Source organism: Coregonus clupeaformis, chromosome 33 (genome assembly GCF_020615455.1).
Source record: "Coregonus clupeaformis isolate EN_2021a chromosome 33, ASM2061545v1, whole genome shotgun sequence".
NCBI classification, from domain to species: domain Eukaryota; kingdom Metazoa; phylum Chordata; class Actinopteri; order Salmoniformes; family Salmonidae; genus Coregonus; species Coregonus clupeaformis.
Window position 1 is genome coordinate 35,407,176 of NC_059224.1, and position 25,056 is coordinate 35,432,231.

General features: G+C 45.2%; 1 protein-coding gene across 5 annotated transcripts in view; it reads left to right on the forward strand.

Annotated features, from left to right (window-relative positions):
* The window catches only part of LOC121549068 (AT-rich interactive domain-containing protein 1B), a 132,230-nt gene that overhangs the window by 101,924 nt on the left and 5,250 nt on the right, over nt 1-25,056 (forward strand). For all 5 annotated transcript variants that reach the window (XM_041860886.2, XM_041860888.2, XM_041860887.2 and 2 more), the window contains 9 exons: nt 6,254-6,408; nt 6,637-6,758; nt 9,084-9,293; nt 12,924-13,137; nt 18,657-18,795; nt 18,974-19,149; nt 19,649-19,805; nt 21,647-21,763; nt 21,874-21,967. In XM_041860886.2, coding sequence (XP_041716820.1) covers nt 6,254-6,408; nt 6,637-6,758; nt 9,084-9,293; nt 12,924-13,137; nt 18,657-18,795; nt 18,974-19,149; nt 19,649-19,805; nt 21,647-21,763; nt 21,874-21,967 — 1,384 coding nt within the window. The remainder of the gene's footprint in view (nt 1-6,253; nt 6,409-6,636; nt 6,759-9,083; nt 9,294-12,923; nt 13,138-18,656; nt 18,796-18,973; nt 19,150-19,648; nt 19,806-21,646; nt 21,764-21,873; nt 21,968-25,056) is intronic.

The window sequence follows — 25,056 nt, forward strand, 5'->3', positions numbered from 1 at the left end:
CCCCACTCTCCTTCCCACCACCCCCAGGTCAGCAGTGCAAAGAGACATATCCATCCCATGATGCAGCAGGCTGAGCAGTACGGGTAGGTGTCAGTGTCACGGCTGCAGTCTGTAATACAGACTCTGCATGGTGCTGTCCACTGGTCACAGCACTAACCTAACCCTGGGCTGCTCTGGAGACACTCTCCCCGACTCACTCAGACAGACTAACCCTGGGCTCCACTGGGGCTCTACTGCACAGGAGTCCCAATCCTCGACTGTGGGCTGTGATACTGACCTGGCCACTGTGGCCAGTAAACATGGGCATGTTTTATCTCCTGCTACTGCATGGCTTTGTCAGAGACCAGCGGATGTGTACAATAATTTATTTGTATGTCTTGCACCTTCGAAGAAATCCCTTGACAAATCAGAGAAAAAGTCAAGCAATATTATGAACCTGCAAAGTCAAAAATGAACAATGCTGATTTAGAAATTCAGAACTTGTTTGAAATAAAACATGGGCAACTCAAAAGGATTGGATATACTATTAGTGAGACTGTCAGTGTTCCCTCTAAGCTGCGTGCGGGCTCGCAGCTCCCCCGGGACTGCCACACAGAAGAAATATCAGCCCGTGCAGAGAAGCACGAGATTGAACTTCGCTCAACTTTCTAGAGTTTTCCCCCTTAGTTAACACTATCAACTTTTCCCTTTACTGTGGGAATTGTGATCGAATCAATGCAATATTAGCCACTTTCAATGAAACAAAACGAACTATGCAAGAGATTTTGTTGTAGGCAGAACGCATCGGAGTAGGATTCTATTGCATTGACAGGCACCACTCAGCCCCTACTCTACACAGACCGGTGCGGCATAACCAATCAGAGCTGCATTAGGCCTATATGTAAATAGACCATTGCCATATATGGATCTGTGCCATTCACTTTGGACTGGACTGTGTTTACAGTATGAGCAGTCGTGAGTAGATGCTTTTGTTTTGAGATCAAAGCGAGAGCTGAATGTAGCCACGTGTGCACATTTGTTCATATCCTTTGCTAGTTAGTGAGCTATTAGCCCAGTTATAGATAAATTGTAGTCAGCAATGGGGGAGTGATTGCTTCCAAAAGAGCACAAAATGTGTACATTTCTAGACATCTTTGAAAAGCCAGTCAGGTAAAGAGCTTTTTTTGTCTTAAAGGGGCAGTGTTTTGAGACAGGTGTGAAAAATCTAAGTAGCCAATAGGCAGAGGGTAGGAACATTTGTCTGATTCTCTTTAATAATGGTAAAGTGGTTTCTTGCATCAAACAACACAACATTTTCAGTCACCTCGTTGTCTGAAGGACAAGTTGATCAACGGGTTAATGTCAAGCCCTGCATGTTTTTTTCAAAAGTCTTATGGAATGTAGGCCTACATTGAACACCACACATTGGCTGCTACTGTAGACTGAATGATAGAACATCTATTTCCATGTTAAAATGTTATGGGATGCATTCCATTGTTTTTGATGGTAGACCACTCTGGTAGGCCTGCGTTATCAAATAGCCACAGTAGCCTACTTGACCACTGTCTGAAACTGTAACTTAAAGCGGGTACAGCCTCAGTGTTCACAGTAAACGCGTGCTGGAAGTTGCACAGAATTTTCACAATGTTCAAGTTTGCGCTCAGGAGACCTGAAATTTGCTCAGTGCCTAAAAAATGAGGGGGAACATTCCTGTCAGACAGAGTGAGAGAGGGAAGGTAAGTCCAATCCCCTGTAGCATTGATTGGATTGTTAGCTACAGTGGGGAAAAAAAGTATTTAGTCAGCCACCAATTGTGCAAGTTCTCCCACTTAAAAAGATGAGAGAGGCCTTTAATTTTCATCATAGGTACACGTCAACTATGACAGACAAAAAAAAAAAAAAAATCCAGAAAATCACATTGTAGGATTTTTTAATGAATTTATTTGCAAATTATGGTGGAAAATAAGTATTTGGTCAATAACAAAAGTTTCTCAATACTTTGTTATATACCCTTTGTTGGCAATGACACAGGTCAAACGTTTTCTGTAAGTCTTCACAAGGTTTTCACACACTATTTTGGCCCATTCCTCCATGCAGATCTCCTCTAGAGCAGTGATGTTTTGGGGCTGTCGCTGGGCAACACGGACTTTCAACTCCCTCAAAGATTTTCTATGGGGTTGAGATCTGGAGACTGGCTAGGCCACTCCAGGACCTTGAAATGCTTCTTACGAAGCCACTCCTTCGTTGCCCGGGCAGTGTGTTTGGGATCATTGTCATGCTGAAAGACCCAGCCACGTTTCATCTTCAATGCCCTTGCTGATGGAAGGAGGTTTTCACTCAAAATCTCACGATACATGGCCCCATTCATTCTTTCCTTTACACGGATCAGTCGTCCTGGTCCCTTTGCAGAAAAACAGCCCCAAAGCATGATGTTTACACCCCCATGCTTCACAGTAGGTATGGTGTTCTTTGGATGCAACTCAGCATTCTTTGTTCTCCAAACACGATGAGTTGAGTTTTTACCAAAAAGTTATATTTTGGTTTCATCTGACCATATGACATTCTCCCAATCCTCTTCTGGATCATCCAAATGCACTCTAGCAAACTTCAGACGGGCCTGGACATGTACTGGCTTAAGCAGGGGGGACACGTCTGGAACTGCAGGATTTGAGTCCCTGGCGGCGTAGTGTGTTACTGATGGTAGGCTTTGTTACTTTGGTCCCAGCTCTCTGCAGGTCATTCACTAGGTCCCCCGTGTGGTTCTGGGATTTTTGCTCACCGTTCTTGTGATAATTTTGACCCCACGGGGTGAGATCTTGCGTGGAGCCCCAGATCGAGGGAGATTATCAGTGGTCTTGTATGTCTTCCATTTCCTAATAATTGCTCCCACAGTTGATTTCTTCAAACCAAGCTGCTCACCTATTGCAGATTCAGTCTTCCCAGCCTGGTGCAGGTCTACAATTTTGTTTCTGGTGTCCTTTGACAGCTCTTTGGTCTTGGCCATAGTGGAGTTTGGAGTGTGACTGTTTGAGGTTGTGGACAGGTGTCTTTTATACTGATAACAAGTTCAAACAGGTGCTATTAATACAGGTAACGAGTGGAGGACAGAGGAGCCTCTTAAAGAAGAAGTTACAGGTCTGTGAGAGCCAGAAATCTTGCTTGTTTGTAGGTGACCAAATACTTATTTTCCACCATCATTTGCAAATAAATTCATTAAAAATCCTACAGTGTGATTTTCTGGAATTTTTTTTCTTAATTTGTCTGTCATAGTTGACGTGTACCTATGATGAAAATTACAGGCCTCTCTCATCTTTTTAAGTGGGAGAACTTGCACAATTGGTGGCTGACTAAATACTTTTTTTCCCCACTGTACATTAGTTTAGTATTGATTTAATTGGTAATCTAGATTGTCTCATTATTAGCCTCAGTGAGTTACAGTGGGTTGGCGGGGGATGGATGTTGGTATGGTGGTGGGAGACAATGGTTGTATCCCAAATGGCACCCTGTTCTCTACATAGTGCACCATGTTTACTAGAGCATTTTGGGCCCTGGTCAAAAGTAGTGCACTATGTAGGGAATATGATGCTATTTGGGACTCCAATAATGGTAAACTGGTTGGGTATGGAAGTGTTACTCCAATAGAGGTCAGGGACATGTTACTCATTTAATTTCCCCTCAAAGGGAAATGAAGAGGGAAGAATCAAGGTGTGTGCTGTCTGTTTGGGTACGTCCCAATAATCTTTCCTTTCTCCTGAAGTGTGCACTCATTCACTACTTCCCACACATTTTAAAAGCATTGGATTGGTGGAGGCATGAGCTAGAGAGAGTTTCCACCATATTTCTTATAACAGCCATTTCCTTTAAAATAAGTTAAAGGAAGTGAACGAGTGCACACTTTGGGAGGAAGAAGACATAATTAGGATGCACCCTCTGTGTGTCGCTCAGCACCCAGGGAGCCTGATGGTGGGTGGGAAAAGAGCAGTAAATAAATGGTGTTTCTTCTTCTCACTGCTCCCCAGCCTTTTGATGTGGATATTATTTCCCCCAGGATTTAATGTTGTAGATGTTTCTTCTCTCTCCTTCTGTTTTAACAGCGTGTTACCTTTTGTGTCGTTGAGAAAAGCTGCTGTTGCACTGCTTTTGATTACCAACATGCATTATTCATATTGTCTCTTGCTCACAACTAAAATACCTCCATCTACCTATGTGTCTGTCTGTCCATCTGTCCGTCAGTTCAACTTGAAAGTACTGTATAACAGAGGTGGCTGACTCATAGTAATGGCTGAACCGGAATGAATATGGTTTCCCTGTGTTTGATACTGTTCCATTCATTCCATTCCAGCCAAAACTGTGAGCTGTCCTCCCCTCACTAGCCTCCACTGATAGTTTAATGTACAGTCGTGGTCAAAAGTTTTGAGAATGACATAAGTATTGGTCTTCACAAAGTTTGCTGCTTCAGTGTTTTTAGATATTTTTGTCAGATGTTACTATGGTATACTGAAGTATCATTACAAGCATTCCGTAAGTGTCAAAGGCTTTTATTGACAATTACATTAAGTTTATGCAAAGAGTCAATATTTGCAGTGTTGACCCTTCTTTTTCAAGACTTCTGCAATCCGCCCTGGCATGCTGTCAATTAACTTCTGGGCCACATCCTGACTGATGGCAACCCATTCTTGCATAATCAATACTTGGAGTTTGTCAGAATTTGTGGGTTTTTGTTTGTCCACCCGCCTCTTGAGGATTGACCACAAGTTCTCAATGGGATTAAGGTCTGGGGAGTTTCCTGGCTATGGACCCAAAATGACGATGTTCTGTTCCCCGAGCCACTTAGTTATCACTTTTGCCTTATGGCAAGATGCTCCATCATGCTGGAAAAGGCATTGGTCGTCACCAAACTGTTCTTGGATGGTTGGGAGAAGTTGCTCTCGGAGGATGTGTTGGTACCATTCTTTATTCATGGATGTGTTCTTAGGAAAAATTGTGAGTGAGCCCACTCCCTTGGCTGAGAAGCAACCCCACCCATGAATGGTCTCAGGATGCTTTACTGTTGGCATGACACAGGACTGATGGTAGCACTCACCTTGTCTTCTCCGGACAAGGTGTTTTCCGGATGCCCCAAACAATCGGAAAGAAAATGACTTTACCCCAGTCCTCAGCAGTCTAATCCCTGTACCTTTTACAGAATATCAGTCTGTCCCTGATGTTTTTCCTGGAGAGAAGTGGCATCCTCGCTGCTCTTCTTGACACCAGGCCATCCTCCAAAAGTCTTCGCCTCACTGTGCATGCAGATGCACTCACACCAGCCTGCTGCCATTCCTGAGCAAGCTCTGCACTGGTGGTGCCCCGATCCCACAGCTGAATCAACTTTAGGAGACGGTCCTGGCGCTTGCTGGACTTTCTTGGGCGCCCTGAAGCCTTCACAACAATTGTACCTCTCTCCTTGAAGTTCTTGATGATCCGATAAATGGTTGATTTAGGTGCAATCTTACTAGCAGCAATATCCTTGCCTGTGAAGCCATTTTTGTGCAAAGCAATGATGACGGCACGTGTTTCCTTGCAGGTAACCATGGTTAACACCCTCCTTTTAAAGCTTCCAGTCTGTAATTCTAACTCAATCAGCATGACAGAGTGATCTCCAGCCTTGTCCTCGTCCACAGTCTCACCTGTGTTAACGAGAGAATACATTTACATTACATTTTAGTCATTTAGCAGACGCTCTTATCCAGAGCAACTTACAGTTAGTGAACACATATATATATATTTTTTTATACTGGCCCCCCGTGGGAATCGAACCCACAACCCTGGCGTTGCAAACGCCATGCTATATCAACTGAGCTACATCCCTGCCGCCCATTCCCTCCCCTACCCTGGACGACGCTGGGCCAATTGTGCGCCGCCCATGAGTCTCCCGGTCGCGGCCGGCTGCGACAGAGCCTGGATCTGACATCACTGACATGATGTCAGCTGGTCCTTTTGTGGCAGGGCTGAAATGCAGTGGAAATGTTTTTTGGGGATAATGTTCATTTTCATGGCAAAGAGGGACTTTGCAATTAATTGCAATTCATCTGATCACTCTTCATAACATTCTGGAGTATATTCAAATTGCCATCATAAAAACTGAGGCAGCAGACTTTGTGAATATTAATATTTGTGTAATTCTCAAAACTTTTGACCACGACTGTACGGTATGAATATAATGCCTTTGGTAATAATGTTATGTATTAAGGTGATGATAAATGACTAATCTAAACTCTTGCTCTGTGGTTTTCAGGCAGGGAATTACCCCCATGCCCCACCACCACCCAGGCATGAACCCAATGGGCCCCAGCCCTGGAGGCCTCTACAGCCAGCAGCCAGGGGCCAACACCGCTGGAAGGATGACCCCACAGGGGCCCCACCCGCTCTTCAACGCACCCCCACCCTCAGGTATGCCACACTCGGTGACATACACTCTGACAAAGCAGCTAACTAATAGCCTGTTCCCAGATCTGTTTGTGTTGTGTAGCTAACTCATATGGTCACATGGTCATATAAGTTGGCTACACTACACAAACAGATCTGGGAACAGGCTAGCTAACTAGCCCAATGTCCAATATCTCTGTACATGTCTACCAGACAGACACAAGAGACTAACCCCCTTTCCCCTCTCCACAGGGCCCATGCAGATGGGAGGAGAGGGGATGGTGGGTCCCCCTGACCCCAAACAGAAACCTCCAGAGCAGCACAGGGAGGGCAACACTCCTGCCCCTGCCGTCGAACCACCACCTAAACCCAAGGTATGAGCTACCGCTCTAACAGAGGCAGCTGCTTTCCCTCTCCGTCTCTTTTATACATACTCATTTCCTGCCAGTACCTCTCAAAGCATGTCCTAATAATGCATGTGTTTGGATGAGGAACCTGAATGTGGCAAAGCGCATCAAACACAGCATCTAACGATGCAGCAGACAAAAAGGAACACAGAGAATTGAGAAAAACATTATGGAGTCGTTGTAAGGATTTTCTAAAGGAAGAAGCACTGAGATCGGATCGGTATCTCTATCATAGCCTTCTTCTATACCTACTGGGAGAGTGGATTCCAAAATAAATGCTCCTTTATAGCAGTGCCATTTCGTATTAAAAAGGCTTTTCGTACTCTCTTTCAGCATATTGTTCATCATTATTACCCCACTCATGACTGTATGAGTGAGTCTGTCTTTTTGACTGATTTGGATGTGTGACACAGACAGGCATACCAAAATAACCTGTCTCCAGCCGACTGCAAAGAACTTGTTACTGTTCACAATGCTCTCTCATGAGTTCCTTTTTCTCTTGTCAGAGCTTCTTTTGGGGTTTTCAGTTTTTCGTTTCGCCCCCCCTCCCTCCCTCGTTTCAAATTCCCCTCTCGATGGCTTAGCTTGGTATTTGGTATTTGTACTCCTCTTCTTAATTCCAGACAGAGTTGTGTGAATGTGAACAACTTTTCTCCCTCCGCGTTCATTTGAGTCTGTTCGCCTCATTACCGGCTGGTGAGAAAGGCCTCTTGATCACAAACTGAAGACGTCTGCCAGCCCAACTTGTCTGAGAGGAACTTCTGTTATTTCTGTTCTGTCTCAATCTAGTTAATGATCACTCCTCCTATATTTGCCTGGCTTTGTGAGTTTCTGCTGTCAGGGCAAAGACTGCAGCAGGAGCTAGCATGGCTTCATGTTTCGACTCGTGAGAACATAAGAGTACTATTAATAATGGCTGTGGCCTTTGGTGCTAAAGCTCCTTGCCTCCTTCTGTTTGGCTGCCTGCCTGCCCTAGAATGCCGTTGCTCTATCTGTCTGTATGGCGCCTCTCCTCGCCATGTAGTTTCCACTGTGTGGTTTTCCAATTGTGTTTGAATATTGTGAAGCCAGTCAAACCTGCCTGAAAGACTCCAGGGGAGGCTCTCTGTCCAGAGCCATGCCAAGTGTATGTGACTGAGAGAAGGCCTTCAGGGAGAGAAAGGGGGGGAACGCAGAGAGAGAGAGGCAGGCGAAAGGTTGCATACAGGTTCAGATTTCCCTGTACGATAGACACACAAACACACACGTGTATGCACTGGCTGCTGAGTGCTCACTCACAGGATGTCTTTGAGGAAAGGTTTTGCTGTTGGTATGCTTTCTGCATGTGTGTTTGACGGTGTGTTTGTGAGAAAGTGTGGGAGACCGTAAAGGATAAAGAAAGCCAGACTGACATCTCTCATCACGTGGCTCTGTTGTGTGCGTGCGGTGTGTGTTTTGCGCATGTGTGTGCGTGTGCGTTTTGGTTTTTGTCCTATCTATTCCCCGTCGCAGGACCGCTACAGCTCCTCTCAGTGTATGTCCAAGCCCCCCACCCCATGTCCCCTGTCCCCCAGCCCTGCTAGTCTGTCCTCTTGTCACGGGGTGGAGGACAGCAGCGATATCATTAGCAGCCACCCCGCTGGCGCTGGGGCCTGGCCAAAGACCCCCACCAGCCCTGTAAGTGCCACAAGCACTTTTATTTGTTTTATTGGTTATTTATTTCGTTTTCTTTCCCAACAGCTTGTCGTTTTTAATAGATTTTTTTTGTATCTGTGTTTTTTGACATTGTGCCTGAAATGTGATTGTGGTGGTGATGTTATTTGTGACCGAGACTTTCTTATTAAGACTTGTATGCAATTGGAGCTGGACAAAGGATTTCATTCTAACACACTCTTTCCTCCTATCTCTTTCCCATACGATGCTGGTTACCTGGCAGTCCGGCTGCCCCACAATATCTCAAATGCTTCTCTTATCACATGAAAAGCTCTAGTTTGTATTGCTTATTATTGTTCAGATGATTGATTGTGTTAATGAGAAAGTCTGCCAATCCTGTGAGTGTACCTGTGTCACATGGGGTAGGTAGAACTACTTTTACCATGATGCTCTGTTTCTGTTGACTGCTGTGGGACCTACCTGGCTGTATAGCTGCCATTCAACTGGGCTTGAATGGAATATACAACAACAAATAAGTATAATAATGTAAACATGTATGTTGATCACATCTGTCTGTATGAAAGTGCCCATAACCAATGACAACAGTGGTAGCCCTGACTGACCTCCCCCCCCCCTCTACTCTATGCCCTGCCCCTTTAGAAGCCCAGTCCGGCCACCATGACCAATGAGAAGATCCGCATCCTGTATGAGATGGGCGGGGAGCCCGAGAGGAGAATGTGGGTGGACCGCTACCTTGCCTTCATGGAGGAGAGGGGCACGCCCGTACCCATGCTGCCTGCCGTGGGCAAGAAGCCCCTGGACCTATGCCGCCTCTACCTGTCTGTCCGAGAGATAGGAGGCTTGGCTATGGTGAGTCTAAGTGGCTTCCCCTAGGTACAGGTCTAGGATCAGCTTACCCTCCCCCAATCTGAACCATTAGTGGGGGAAATGCTGGTTGGTCACAGAAGGAATGATAGGCTGGAGACTTGAAACAGTAGGCAGTAGGTTTAGCAAGTGTGCATCTACACGTCCTAAAATTGGCTTATTTCCATCAGACAGCACCCTATGTCACAGATCGCTATTTAGTAAGGGGAAAAAATATGTATATATACACTAACGGTCAAAAGTTGTAGAACACCACCTCATTCAAGTTTTTTTTTTTTTGGGGGGGACTTTTTTCTACGTTATAGAATAATAGTGAAGACATCAAAACTATGAAATAACACATGGAATCATGTAAACTCTGCAAAAAAAGAAACATCCCTTTTTCAGGACCCTGTCTTTCAAAGATAATTCGTAGAAATCCAAATAACTTCACAGATCTTCATTGTAAAGACTTTAAACACAGTTTCCCATGCTTGTTCATTGAACCAATAACAATTAATGAACACGCACCTGTGGAACGGTCGTTAAGACACTAACAGCTTACAGACGGTAGGTAATTAAATCATACTTATGAAAACTTAGTACACTAAAGAGGCCTTTCTACTGACTCTGAAAAACACCAAAATAAAGATGCCCAGGGTCCCTGCTCATCTGCGTGAACGTGCCTTAGGCATGCTGCAAGGAGGCATGAGGACTGCAGATGTGGCCAGGTCAATAAATTGCAATGTCCGTACTGTGAGACGCCTAAGACAGCGCTATAGGGAGACAGGACGGACAGCTGATCGTCCTCGCAGTGGCAGACCGCGTGTAACAACACCTGCACAGGATTGGTACATCTGAACATCACACCTGCGGGACAGGTACAGGATGGCAAAACAACTGCCAGAGTTACACCAGGAACGCACAATCCCTCCATCAGTGCACAGACTGTCCACAATCGGCTGAGAGAGGCTGGACTGAGGGCTTGTAGGCCTGTTGTAAGGCAGGTCCTCACCAGACATCACCGGCAACAACGTTACCTATGGGCACAAACCCACCATCGCTGGACCAGACAGAACTGGCAAAAAGTGCTCTTCACTGACGAGTCGCGGTTTTGTCTCACCAGGGTTGATGGTCGGATTTGCGTTTATCGTTGAAGGAATGAGCGTTACACCGAGGCCTGTACTCTGGAGCGGGATCGAGGTGGAGAGTCCGTCTGGGGCGGTGTGTCACAGCATCATCGGACTGAGCTTGTTGTCATTGCAGGCAATCTCAACGCTGTGCATTACAGGGAAGACATCCTCCTCCCTCATGTGGTACCCTTCCTGCAGGCTCATCCTGACATGACCCTCCAGCATGATAATGCCACCAGCCATACTGCTCATTCTGTGCGTGATTTCCTGCAAGACAGGAATGTCAGTGTTCTGCCATGGCCAGCGAAGAGCCCGGATCTCAATCCCATTGAGCACGTCTGGGACCTGTTGGATCGGAGGGTGAGGGCTAGGGCCATTCCCCCCCAGAAATGTCTGGGAACTTGCAGGTGCCTTGGTGGAAGAGTGGGGTAACATCTCACAGCAAGAACTGGCAAATATGGTGCAGTCCATGAGGAGGAGATGCACTGCAGTATTTAATGCAGCTGGTGGCCACACCAGATACTGACTGTTACTTTTGATTTTGACCCCCCCCCCTTTGTTCAGGGACACATTATTCAATTTCTGTAAGTCACATGTCTGTGGAACTTGTTCAGTTTATGTCTCAGTTGTTGAATCTTATGTTCATACAAATATTTACACATGTTAAGTTTGCTGAAAATAAACGCAGTTGACAGTGAGAGGTTTCTTTTTTTTGCTGAGTTTAGTAACCGAAGTGTTAAACAAATCAAAATATATTTTATATTTGAGATTCTTCAAATAGCCACCCTTTGCCTTGATGACAGCTTTGCACACTCTTGGCATTCTCTCAACCAGTTTCACCTGGAATGCTTTTCCAACAGTCTTGAAGGAGTTCCCACATATGCTGAGCACTTGTTGGCTGCTTTTCCTTCACTCTGCGGTCCAACTCATCCCAAACCATCTCAATTTGGTTGAGGTCGGGGGATTGTGGAGGCCAGGTCATCTGATGCAGCACTCCATCACTCTCCTTCTTGGTAAAATAGCCCTTACACAGCCTTGAGGTGTGTTGGGTCATTGTCCTGTTGAAAATGAAATGATAGTCCCACTAAACACAAACCAGATGGGATGGCGTATCGCTGCAGAATGCTGTGGTAGCCATGCTGGTTAAGTGTGCCTTGAATTCTAAATAAATCACAGACAGTGTCACCAGCATAGCACCACCACACCATAACACCTCCTCATCCATGCTTTATGGTGGGAAATACACATGCGGAGATCATCCGTTCACCCACACCGAGTCCCACAAAGATTGGACCAAAGGACACATTTCCACCGGTCTAATGTCCATTGCTTGTGTTTCTTGGCCCAAGCAAGTCACTTCTTCTTATTGGTGTCCTTTAGTAGTGATTTTTTTACAGCAAATCGACCATGAAGGCCTGATTCACACAGTATCCTCAACTGTTGATGTTGAGATGTCTGTTACTTGAACTCTGTGAAGCATTTATTTGCGCTGCAATTTCTGAGGCTGGTATCTCTAATGAACTTATCCTCTGCAGCAGAGGTAACTCTGGGTCTTCCATTCCTGTGGCAGTACTCATGAGAGCCAGTTTCATCATAGCACTTAATTGTTTTTGTGACTGCACTTAAAGAAACTTTCAAAGTTCTTGACATTTTCCGTATTGTCTGACCTTCATGTCTTAAAGTAATGATGGACTGTCATTTCTCTTTGCTTATTTGAGCTGCCATAATATGGATTTTGTGGGCTATCTTTTACCCCCCCCACCTTGTCACAACACAACTGATTGGCTCAAACGCATTAAGGAAAGAAATTCCACAAATTAACTTTTAAGAAAGCACAGCTGTTAATTGAAATGCATTCCAGGTGACTACCTCATGAAGCTGGTTGATAGAATGCAAAGCTGTCATCAAAGCAAAGGGTGGCTATTTGAAGAATCTCAAATCTCAAATATATTTTTATTTGTTTAACACTTCTTTGGTTACTACATGATTCCATATGTGTTATTTCATAGTTTTGAAGTCTTCACTATTATTTTACAATGTAGAAAATAGTAAAAAAAAAAAAAAAAACTTGAATGAGTAGGTCTGTCCAAACCTTTGACTGGTACTGTGTGTATATATATATGCACATCCAATTGTCAGCCTCTTGAAATGTAGGCCTATCCTCTAACAAAATAACTAAGGCAAAAAATAGACTGACCAAATCCTGGTGTGCATTGATTTAATATTTTGTTTGCACTACAGCCCTTGCCGCCCGTCCTTCCTAGTGTTGTGCTACCCTGGTTCGAAATCTAGGCCTATCCTCTTAACAACATAACCAAGTCAAGAAATATACCCTGGTCCCTGACCCAATCCTGGTACGCCTGATCCTACTACTTCTCTCCACTACGGCCTATGCCGCCCATCCATCCTAGTGCTACCAGATCATATACGCTTTCATACCCAGCTCTGGTTGCTCACTCTCCTGTTGGCCATGTGCCCCCCCCCCACCCCCCTCCCTCTACAGGTGAACAAGAGCAAGAAGTGGAGGGAGCTGTCCACCCACCTCAACGTGGGCACATCCAGCAGCTCCGCCAGCTCTCTGAAGAAGCAGTACATCCATTACCTGTTTGCCTTCGAGTGTAAAGTGGAGCGGGGAGAGGAGCCGCCACTGGAGATACCAGGAGAAACCAAGAAACAGGCCCAGGCGCACCAGGCTAGGATCCAGCCGCCCTCACCAGGTGAGTAGAGCAATGGAGAAATGTACACTACCGGTCAAAAGTTTTAGAACACCCCCATTTTTCCAGTTTTTATTGAAATGTAAGCAGTTCAAGGCCAGTGAATAACCTGAAATGGTACAAAGGTAAGCGGTAAACTGCCAGAGGTAAAAAAAAGTTTAGGTTACCAAAAACATATACAAATAATGTACATTTCAGAGTTATAAAAAAATGCCTTTTTCAGGGAACAAGTATTGGGTTAACTTACAGCTGTTCTGCAGCAATGGAAGTAAATTAAGCCTTGAAAGCTGATGCTAACAATTCCTACAGGTGTCCCAACTTTTGTTGATTACTTCCAAACCCTCTGTCTGTATAAAAGCAGTGTTGGAACAGACTGTGTTACTACACCCTCTTAAGAATTATTTGGACAGTATTGTACTGCAGAAAGTAGTATATTGCTATTATAATGGCGAGGAAAAAGGCAATTAACAAAGGAAGACAAGACTGACCATTATAACCCTTAAAAGTGTAGGTCTTTCCTTTAGAGAAATTGCAAAGAAAGCCAAGGTGTCAGTGAGTACAGTTTCCTACACCGTCAAAAGGCACATGGAAACTGGAGGAAACTCTGACAGGAAGAGGTCTGGCAGACCCAAAGCCACAACAGAATCAGAAGGCACATTTCTGAGAGTCAACAGCTTGCGTGATAGGCAGCTCATAGGACAACAGCGTCAAGCACAGCTTAACACTGGTCGAAGTAAGCAAGTCTCAGTTTCAACTGTGGAGAGAAGACTTCGAGCTGCAGGTTTGACAGGTCGATTGGCAGTAAGAAAGCCATTGCTAAGATGGAAAAATAAGAAAGAGGCTTGCCTGGGCAATGAAACACCGCCAGTGGACTACTGAAGACTGGAAGAAGGTCTTATGGACCGATTAATACAAATGTGAAATCTTCAGTTCATCACGCAGGGTTTTTGTACGCCTTCGAGTAGGCGAAAGGATGGTTCCTCAATGTGTGACACCAACTGTCAAACATGAAGGAGGAAGCGTGATGGTCTGGGGCTCTTTTGCTTGATCCAGAGTCAGAGACTTGCACAGAATGAGTGGCACCCTGAACCAAAACGGCTACCACAGCATTTTGTAGCGCATTGCAATACCCTCTGGTGTACGCATGGTTGGTCAGGGGTTCATCCAACAGCAAGATAATGACCCAAAACATACCTCCAGGCTATGTCAGAACCACCTTAGAAGAAAAGAACAAGACTGTAGGCTTCAAATCATGGAATGGCCAGCACAGTCTCCAGACTTAAACCCCATCAAGCTGGTTTGGGATGAACTGAGCAGAAGGGTGAAAGCAAAGCAACCTACAAGTGCAACACATTTGTGGGAACTTCTGCAACAGTGTTGGGAAGAACTTTCCGAACAATATTTGATTTCCATTGTAGAAGAATGCCACGAGTGTGTTCGGCTGTTATGTCTGCAAAAGGTGGCTACTTTGAGTCAAAAATGTAGATTACATTTTGTTAAACAAAACGATTCAATGATTAATTTTTTGTCTCCAATTGTTTATTTGTTCTATGCTTTAATTTTAGGGTACATTAAGACATTAAACTGTGTGAATTTCAATAAAAACTGGAAAAATTGAGGTCTTCTAAAAGTTTTCACCAATAGTGTATATCATGCTGTAAATCTATTTAGATCAGTAAAGCACTGGGCGTTGTCCAGGAGGTGTACTTGAAATGCACATCAAGCTGCCTCACGCTACAGAAACAGGAGATAGGCTCATGCCCTATGGGCCATTCTGGCTTGGACAAGGCTTACTTACTGGGAATTGTAGCCCTATCACTGTGCTGTGACCTGTTGCTTGTGACACATAGACGGGTTGGCTGACAACGTCACGAAAATGATGTGTGCGCATCGATGTGGCCGGAAGGCCGTGCAGTGTTATGCTTCTGAACGGCCAGATAGCTAGCAACAATGACAAGAAGCTGCCATGTGGGGAATCGAAGGTGGCTCTTTTCAGCAAGTTTTATCTTGCTCTTGATACCATGTCTTGTTTTGAGGTGTTTTGACTGATGTCAATGCTAATACGGCTAAAATGTTTAGTTAGCTGACCAACAACTGTAACGATGTATTTGAGAGACAACAAGTGCTCATGGTGCAAATGTATTTATATTTTCAATAAACGTTTGGAGACTAAATATAGTTTACATGTTGTCAACAGTCTAAGCCAACCCTGTCTGTTTTTCCCGATAGTTGCTCACGTGTCAGTTTTGTTGCTAAACAACCAACCCATCTATACAGTACAATACAGATCTGTAATAACGCATTCATCTGCTGTTCTATGTCACACATGCAATGAGTTACCGCCCTTCACTCATTCCTCTGTCGATATAGGAATATTACAACAAATCATTGGAGTGTAACACCTGCTGTACGTCCAAGCTGTAAATGTTGTCTGTACAGACTAGAGGGATACAGTGGCTTGCGAAATTATTCACCCCCCTTGGCATTTTTCCTATTTTGTTGCCTTACAACCTGGAATTAAAATGGATTTTTTAGTGGTTTGTTCTTTTGATTTACACAACATGCCTACCACTTTGAAGATGCAAAATAAAAAAAATTGTGAAACAAACAACAAATAAGACAACAAAACAGAACACTTGAGCGTGCATAACTATTCACCCCCTCAAAGTAAATACTTTATAGAGCCACCTTTTGCAGCAATTACAGCTGCAAGTATCTTGGGGTATGTCTCTATAAGCTTGGCACATCTAGCCACTGGGATTTTTGCCCATTCTTCAAGGCAAAACTGCTCCTGCTCCTTAAAGTTGGATGGGTTCCGCTGGTGTACAGCAATCTTAGTCATACCACAGATTCTCAATTGGATTGAGGTCTGGGCTTTGACTAGGCCATTCTAAGACATTTAAATGTTTACCCTTAAACCACTCAAGTGTTGCTTTAGCAGTATGCTTAGGGTCATTGTCCTGCTGGAAGGTGAACCTCCGTCCCAGTCTCAAATCTCTGGAAGACTGAAACAGGTTTCCCTCAAGAATTTCCATGTATTTAGCGCCATCCATCATTCCTTCAATTCTGACCAGTTTCCCAGTCCCTGCCGATGGTGTTCTCGGGGTGATGAGAGGTGTTGGGTTTGCGCCAGACATCGTTTTCCTTGATTGGCGAAAAGCTCAATTTTTGTCTCATCTGACCAGAGTACCTTCTTCCATATGTTTGGGGAGTCTCCCACATGCCTTTTGGCGAACACCAAACGTGTTTGCTTATTTCTTTCTTTAAGCAATGGCTTTTTTCTGGCTACTCTTCCCTAAAGCCCAGCTCTGTGGAGTGTACGGCTTAAAGTGGTCCTATGGACAGATACTCCAATCTCCGCTGTGGAGCTTTGCAGCTCCTTCAGGGTTATCTTTGGTCTCTTTGTTGCCTCTGATAAATGCCCTCCTTGCCTGGTCCGTGAGTTTTGGTGGGCGGCCCGCTCTTGGCAGGTTTGTTGTGGTGCCATATTCTTTAAAAGAAAATGTATAATGGATTTAATGGCGCTCCGTGGGATGTTCAAAGTTTCAGATATTTTTTTATAACCCAACCCTGATCTGTACTTCTCCACAACTTTGTCCCTGACCTGTTTGGAGAGCTCCTTGGTCTTCGTGGTGCCGCTTGCTTGGTGGTGCCCCTTGCTTAGTGGTGTTGCAGACTCTGGGGCCTTTCAGAACAGGTGTATATATACTGAGATCATGTGACACTTAGATTGCACACAGGTGGACTTTATTTAACTAATTATGTGACTTCTGAAGGTAATTGGTTGCACCAGATCTTATTTAGGGGCTTCATAGCAAAGGGGGTGAATACATATGCACGCACCACTTTTCCGTTATTTATTGTTTCGAATTCTTTGAAACAAGTTATTTTTTTTCATTTCACTTCACCAATTTGGACTATTTTGTGTATATCCATTTCATGAAATCCAAATAAAAATCAATTTCAATTACAGGTTGTAATGCAACAAAATAGGAACAACGCCAAGGCGCTGTAGCTACCTGTTGCTGTGGTTGACACCCATCCATGTACACCCATCCATAGTCATCATACACAGGCATGAACAGGATAATATCCATACAGTGTGTGTAAACTAAGCACATCCTCTGCTCAGTCATCCAGCCCTCCATCTAATCCATCTCCATTCTCCCTGGGCTGGCTACTCCCTCCCTGCGCCCTCCCAGCACGTGGGCCTATTTCTGTCTGACAGGTGATTGTGTCACAGTGCGAGAGAGGGAGGGTGGGAGAGAGAAGGGAGGGAAAGGGGAGAGCTGTCAGACAGCCAACTGTAGGATTCCTCCCCCAGGCGAGACGGCTGATGTCAGAGGGAGAGAGAAAGAGGGGGAGAGAGAGGGAGCACAGCTAAGAGAGATGTGAAATAGCAGGGGAATATCCCTTCCCCCTGGAGAAGATGAATAGGGGAGGGAGGAGTGTGGTGTGGCTGTCTGGGATATAAACAAGTGACCTCCGTCTGACCTAGTTTCCCACAGACAGATGGACCAGTGAGGCAGCAGTTTTTTTTTCTCTCTTTGTCTCTCTCTCCCTTGTTCTCGCTCTCTCCCTGCCTGATTATGGTAGGGTCATGTGAGTTCACACGCTCAGAGAGAGCGCAGAGAGAGAGAGAGAGAGAGAGCGATGATGTGTGGCTGAATCACTTCATTGTTTACTTTTGAAACACCTCTCATTTACAAACACATTTAAGGCCTGGCCAGCCAATTCTCTCTCGCTGCCTCTCTCTCCCTCTCTGCCCACCTCTCTTTCAGTGGGGATTATTACAGACAGGGTTTTTAATTTCTTGAATTGTTTCAATAATTTTTTAAATGTCAGTTTTGAGGTTTCTTTTAGTCTGTTCTTGTATCGTTAATGAGAACAGTCATTTTTATATAAGGAGAAGCCAGAATGTAAAATGCCGAATTAATTTTGTGCATCCCAAATGGCACCCTACTCCCTATATAGTGCACTACTTTTGACCAGGGCCAATAGGGCTGTGGTCAAAAGTAGCTAACTATATAGGGAATAGGGTGCCATTTGGGAAGCTGGCGTTATTGCTAGACTAAGCAGTCATACATAGCAGAGCCGGCTTGAGGATCCATCTAGCCTGAATCAGAGAGTAACATTGTTCTACCAGTACTGTATTGTACATGTATCATATATTTTCTTTAAGTTCTCCTATTTGGTAAAATGTTGTTCTTCTCTGACATTGAGTTAGAAGCATCTTTCTTTCCCAAATGCCATTTATACACACAGATTTAGATACTTATCTCTACCTCTAGACTAGCGTCCTGTCCAGGGGGTGTCCTTGCACAACAAGCTACCTCGCGCTACAGAAACAGGAGATAGGCTCCTGCCCTCTGGGCCGTTCTGGTTCGGACGAGGCTTACTTAGACATACATATCTTTATATGCAGTATGGCTGTGTCTTTTCCCTCTGTCTCTTGAGCTGTACCAGAACTGTATTTTTGACCTTTTAACAATTTTGATTGCCGTTGCTAATTTTCCCTCCAGCCAACTCCGGCTCCCTGCAGGGACCCCATACCCCCCAGTCCACAGGCAGCAGCTCCATGAGTGAGATGCCAGAGTGTATGAAGCGCCCCACCCCAGCCACCACACCCCACGGACACATGACCCCACAGCCAGGCAACAGGTAGGGGCCAGGACCCCGGGGGTCACTCATAGTGTGTTGTAGGGGTATCTGTGTTTTTGTGTCTGTCTGTCTGTGTGTGTGACTTAGTCTTACTGTATACACACATGGATACCCCTCCTCAACCCTTCATATCAGCCTTTCTTGTCCTCCTCACCACTCCTGTATGTGTCTGTCTCAGGAACAGTGGTGGTATCCGTGTCCAGGATCCCTTCTCAGAGATCAGTGACCCTGCCTTCCACAAGCGAGGGCCCATGCCCCCTGGCGCCCCCTATCAGCAGAGTGGAGGTAGTTCAGACCCCTCCATGAGGATGCAGTATGACGCCAACAAAGACCTCTATGGAGGGCCCCGGAAAGGTGAGTGGACCAGGCTATCTTAAAACACGTATCGTAACACAGTGCATTCACGTAACACAGTGCACTCATACACTGGTATTATCCCCATTGCGTGTCTGCACTGTGTATTAGATGAAAAACGAGATCTTTAGTAAAAATTCATATAATACACCTATTGTCTGAATTGGATATGGTCTGGTAATTTTTAAATTCTCCATGTATGTTTAAATCTCTTTTCGTCCTTGTTTTTGGTTTGGCCATCGGATCAGACCTAAAACTCTCTGTAGGGGTGATTGTTTCCTTAGACTATGTTGCCACCCAGTGTTCAAATCATGTACTACACACCCTTGCCTTGGATAACGCCTAACATGAATGCTGATGAAATCCGAACCATTTACATGTACCAGGAATTTGACCTGGTGAAAGGGGGCTGACAACAACAAGCAGAGTATACAGACAGAATATAGACAAACTAATGTAACATACAGTATATACAATACCATGTCTATTCTACCTCCAGGGGGCAGTGAGCCCTATGGACCAGGTCAGATGCCCAGCGGTGCCGTGCAGGACATGTACCCCCGTGGTCCTCCCTCAGGAGTCATGCCAGGGATGGGCATGGGCCCCGGCCCCGGCCCGCGGCCACAGTACCCCTACGGGCCTGGCTACGACAGAAGGTGGGTATTCTACTAACCAGATATTCCATAGTAGATGCATTACTGGGTGTTATCTGTAGGAAGAGGGGTGTTTCATGCTCAAACAACTGGAGTAGAGGTGCTACCTTAAAATCAAATGCTAGATCAAAGGTTGAGGCGCGGCACTTTCTACACTGCTCAAAAAAATTAAGGGAACACTAAAATAATACATCCTAGATCTGAATGAATGAAATAATCTTATTAAATACTTTTTTCTTTACATAGTTGAATGTGCTGACAACAAAATCACACATAAATTATCAATGGAAATCAAATGTATCAACCCATGGAGGTCTGGATTTGGAGTCACCCTCAAAATTAAAGTGGAAAACCACACTACAGGCTGATCCAACTTTGATGTAATGTCCTTAAAACAAGTCAAAATGAGGCTCAGCAGTGTGTGTGGCCTCCACGTGCCTGTATGACCTCCCTACAACGCCTGGGCATGCTCCTGATGAGGTGGCGGATGGTCTCCTGAGGGATCTCCTCCCAGACCTGGACTAAAGCATCCGCCAACTCCTGGACAGTCTGTGGTGCAACGTGGCGTTGGTGGATGGAGCGAGACATGATGTCCCAGATGTGCTCAATTGGATTCAGGTCTGGGGAACGTGCGGTCCATAGCATCAATGCCTTCCTCTTGCAGGAACTGCTGACACACTCCAGCCACATGAGGTCTAGCATTGTCTTGCATTAGGAGGAACCCAGGGCCAACCGCACCAGCATATGGTCTCACAAGGGGTCTGAGGATCTCATCTCGGTACCTAATGGCAGTCAGGCTACCTCTGGCGAGCACATGGAGGGCTGTGCGGCCCCCAAAGAAATGCCACCCCACACCATGACTGACCCACCGCCAAACCGGTCATGCTGGAGGATGTTGCAGGCAGCAGAACGTTCTCCACGGCGTCTCCAGACTCTGTCACGTCTGTCACATGTGCTCAGTGTGAACCTGCTTTCATCTGTGAAGAGCACAGGGCGCCAGTGGCGAATTTGCCAATCTTGGTGTTCTCTGGCAAATGCCAAACGTCCTGCACGGTGTTGGGCTGTAAGCACAACCCCCCACCTGTGGACGTCGGGCCCTCATACCACCCTCATGGAGTCTGTTTCTGACCGTTTGAGCAGACACATGCACATTTGTGGCCTGCTGGAGGTCATTTTGCAGGGCTCTGGCAGTGCTCCTCCTGCTCCTCCTTGCACAAAGGCGGTGGTAGCAGTCCTGCTGTTGGGTTGTTGCCCTCCTACGGCCTCCTCCACGTCTCCTGATGTACTGGCCTGTCTCCTGGTAGCGCCTCCATGCTCTGGACACTACGCTGACAGACACAGCAAACCTTCTTGCCACAGCTCTCATTGATGTGCCATCCTGGATGAGCTGCACTACCTGAGCCACTTGTGTGGGTTGTAGACTCCGTCTCATGCTACCACTAGAGTGAAAGCACCGCCAGCATTCAAAAGTGACCAAAACATCAGCCAGGAAGCATAGGAACTGAGAAGTGGTCTGTGGTCACCACCTGCAAAACCAGTCCTTTATTGGGGGTGTCTTGCTAATTGCCTATAATTTCCACCTGTTGTCTATTCCATTTGCACAACAGCATGTGAAATTTATTGTCAATCAGTGTTGCTTCCTAAGTGGACAGTTTGATTTCACAGAAGTGTGATTGACTTGGAGTTACATTGTGTTTAAGTGTTCCCTTTATTTTTTTGAGCAGTGTATTATAAAAATATATTATTCATTGTAAATCCCAAGTCCTAAACATTGCACAATGTTTCAGTCAGAGACATTAATCAGACAGTTATATAAATGGCAAAAATGTCCTCCTACCCTGCAGACCAGACCATGTGATGGGTTCGGAGGGGGGTATGGCTCCCCCTGGGGGTCAGAACAACATGGGACCTTCCAGCGGTGACCCCAGCATGTACTCTGCCAACAGATACCCTCATCAGAGGTAAGATGTCTGTCTAGGCTAATAGTGATCATCAGTTTAACATTGTGCAGAAACATGCCCTTGTTCCCATCTATCTGTGTTCTAACTGGTGTCATCCTCCTCCACCACAGGCCACATGGACATGAGAGTTATGGGCAGCAGCAATACCCCCACGGCCCCATGCCCTACGGAGCTCACCAGCCTGGAATGTATCCACAGCAACAGGTCAGTCCCAGCCTCCTGTTCCTAGAGAGCACTGTGCTAAAGCTACTGAATCTATTGGTAGTGACATGGGAAAATAACTTAGCCATTTCAGTGCAAAGTCAAGTTTAAACTCAACTCGATTTGTGATAGCGGTCTACTAAGTAATGGACAACACATCATGCAGAGGTGAAAGTAAGGCGGTACAGCCCGGTACGGCGTCCCGGCAAAATAAATAGTGGGGGTACGCCGTACCGGTAAAACATGAGCATATCACAATCATTAAAACTAAATGTCAAGAAAGCTGCAGGCTATTACACCATTATTTATCATTACTGTGTGTCAGAGGCATGAAAAATGAGCGAATGGACATGAAAAGTGGTGGTAGGCCTATAGCCTACTCTCCAAAATGCCATGTGGTTCGACGAGAACACTGACATTTTGCCAAGGCCGAGATGGTCGACACCGAGACGGACACAGACCACAGTGGAGGCATTCTGGCCTAATGACAATCGGCAAATGTCATTACACTTTTTGGTGATGTCTCTTTCCATTCACCACTGTTTAGAGGCTGGAAATATGTTGCAAGTGGATGAACGTGCGTGGGTATAGCCTAGTAAAGGAGCCCCTTGAAGTGATTGAAAACATCATGACTGGTTGTGTTTAGGCCACAATAAAAGGTAATACGTTTAAAAAGTTAAATGACAAATCTTTGACTAGGACCACAGAGATGCTATTGAATTAATAGGATTCTAAATATTATATGAAGTTATTGTTTTTTAACAGAATGTGAGGTGTTATGTGCTGTTGGAGGTGCGTCTTGGTCAGTTTAGCTCGGAAAATGTTGCCCTCGTCAAACTGCCGATCTAGACGGCTGCCTGGCCTAATGAGCGGGCCCGCCCATTAGGCCAGGCAGCCGCCTAGATCGGCAGTTTGACGAGGGCAACATTTTACGAGCTAAACTGACCAAGACGCACCTCCAACAGCACATAACACCTCACATTATTCTGTCCAAAAACAATAACTTCTCTCACCCAGTGCCATGAGGGCTATTTAGGTGAGCGCTGATGCCGCCCCATGATAAGCAGTGCCCATTTTGCCAAAGGCAGGGGCGCAAAATATTTAGCTTGTCCGTGCCCAGCGCGCCTCTCCAGGGTGCTGTTGGAGAGATGCAGCTCTCCAACACTCCATCAAATTAATTTAACGTAAATGATGTAGCCTACGGTAGAAAGAGTAGTAGCCTATTTTCTGTAGCCCATAGACTGGACACCAAATATATTACAATGTCATGAGACAGACACTTTTTAAATAATGAACTTATTAATGAGGAGAGGGAGTGCAGGAGAAAGTCAACTAAAAAGGCAAGCAGACATCATCTTTGGAGTGGCTGCGGCATAATCAAACAGAGGTGGACAGAAAATGGTGCTGAAAGTAATTAATTTCAACAATTGTCTTCATTTTAATTCGACTTCACTAATAACAAGGGCTTTGTTGGAGCCTATTTCTTCCTATGAAAAAAAAATAAGAGGTAGGCCTACTTGTTTGACAGATGCAATTATGCAATCCATAGATTTGTAGGTATAGCCAAATTCTCCAATACTGTCACCATGCAGTCCTTAAATACCTCAGTGTCTGGGAAGGCCTTGGTGGGTTTGGTTAAATCCAGGGCTCAAATTGAGTGAGGGTATGCCCTACCCTTTGTTTTAGGGAAGGGCTTCTGTTGTTGGGTTAAGCAACGGACGAGTAGCCAGCAGCTGAAGCTTACATCTTTCTGCGTCAGTAGAGCCTCTGTCTGGGTGGAAAGGTAACTTTTGAAAGTGCCATGCTTAGATTTATAAGGAGGTCTAATATTTAATTATTTGCAAACAGCAATTGTTTCGTTGCAAACAAAACACTGGTTTGACATTGGAGAAATATGGTAAGAATGCTTATTTCTCTGTCCATTCTTCCCTGAAACTTATATTTTCATTATCCAACTTTCTCTTGACTTTTTCAGAGCGACATTTTCTCTTGATTGCAAGCTGTTTTTCCCCAATCAATGCACAAATAAATAAAATAAAAACTAATTTAATAGAGACATTGGTGATTTTATTAGTGTAATCATATTGAAAATAGGATATGTTATTGACATTGAACTGATTTTATATAGCCTACTAACCAGATGGGTTTGCCTATGAATAGGGAATTGGGCTGCTATTATGTTCTGTTTTGCCAACTATTAGCTGAGAAAAAAATTGGCCCCTGCTGTACACTATTCAAATTATAATAATAATAATATAATATGCCATTTAGCAGACGCTTTTATCCAAAGCGACTTACAGTCACGCGTGCATAAATTTTTTTTGTGTATGGGTGGTCCCGGGGATCGAACCCACTACCTTGGCGTTACAAGCGCCGTGCTCTACCAGCTGAGCTACAGAGGACCACTAGTGGGCTCTGTGCAGGCCAGTCAAGTTCTTCCACACCGATCTCGACAAACCCTTTCTGTATGGACGTCACTTTGTGCACGGGGGCATTGTCATGCTGAAAAGGGAAAGGGCCTTCCCAAAACTGTTGCCACAGAGTTGGAAGCCAGAATCGACTAGAATGTCATTGTATGCTGTAGCGTTAAGATTTCCCTTCACTGGAACTAAGGAGCCTGAACCATGAAAAACAGCCCCAGACCATTATTCTTCCTCCACCAAACTTTACAGTTGGCACTATGCATTCGGGCAGGTAGCGTTCTCCTGGCATCCGCCAAACCCAAATTCGTCCGTCGGACTGCCAGATGGTGAAGTGGGATTCTTCACTCCAGAGAACACGTTTCCACTGCTCCAGAGTCCAATGGCGGTGAGCTTTACACCACTCTAGCCGACGCTTGGCATTGCGTATGGTGATCTTAGGCTTGTCTGCTGCTGCTCGGCCATGGAAATCAATTTCATGAAGCTCCCAATTAACAGTTCTTGTGCTGAGGTTGCTTCTAGAGGCAGTTTGGAACTCGGTAGTTAGTGTTGCAACCGAGGACAGACGATTTTTACGTGCTTCAGCACTCGGCGGTCCCGTTCTGTGAGCTTGTGTGGCCTACCACTTTGCGACTGAGCCGTTGTTGCTCCTAGACGTTTCCACTTCACAAT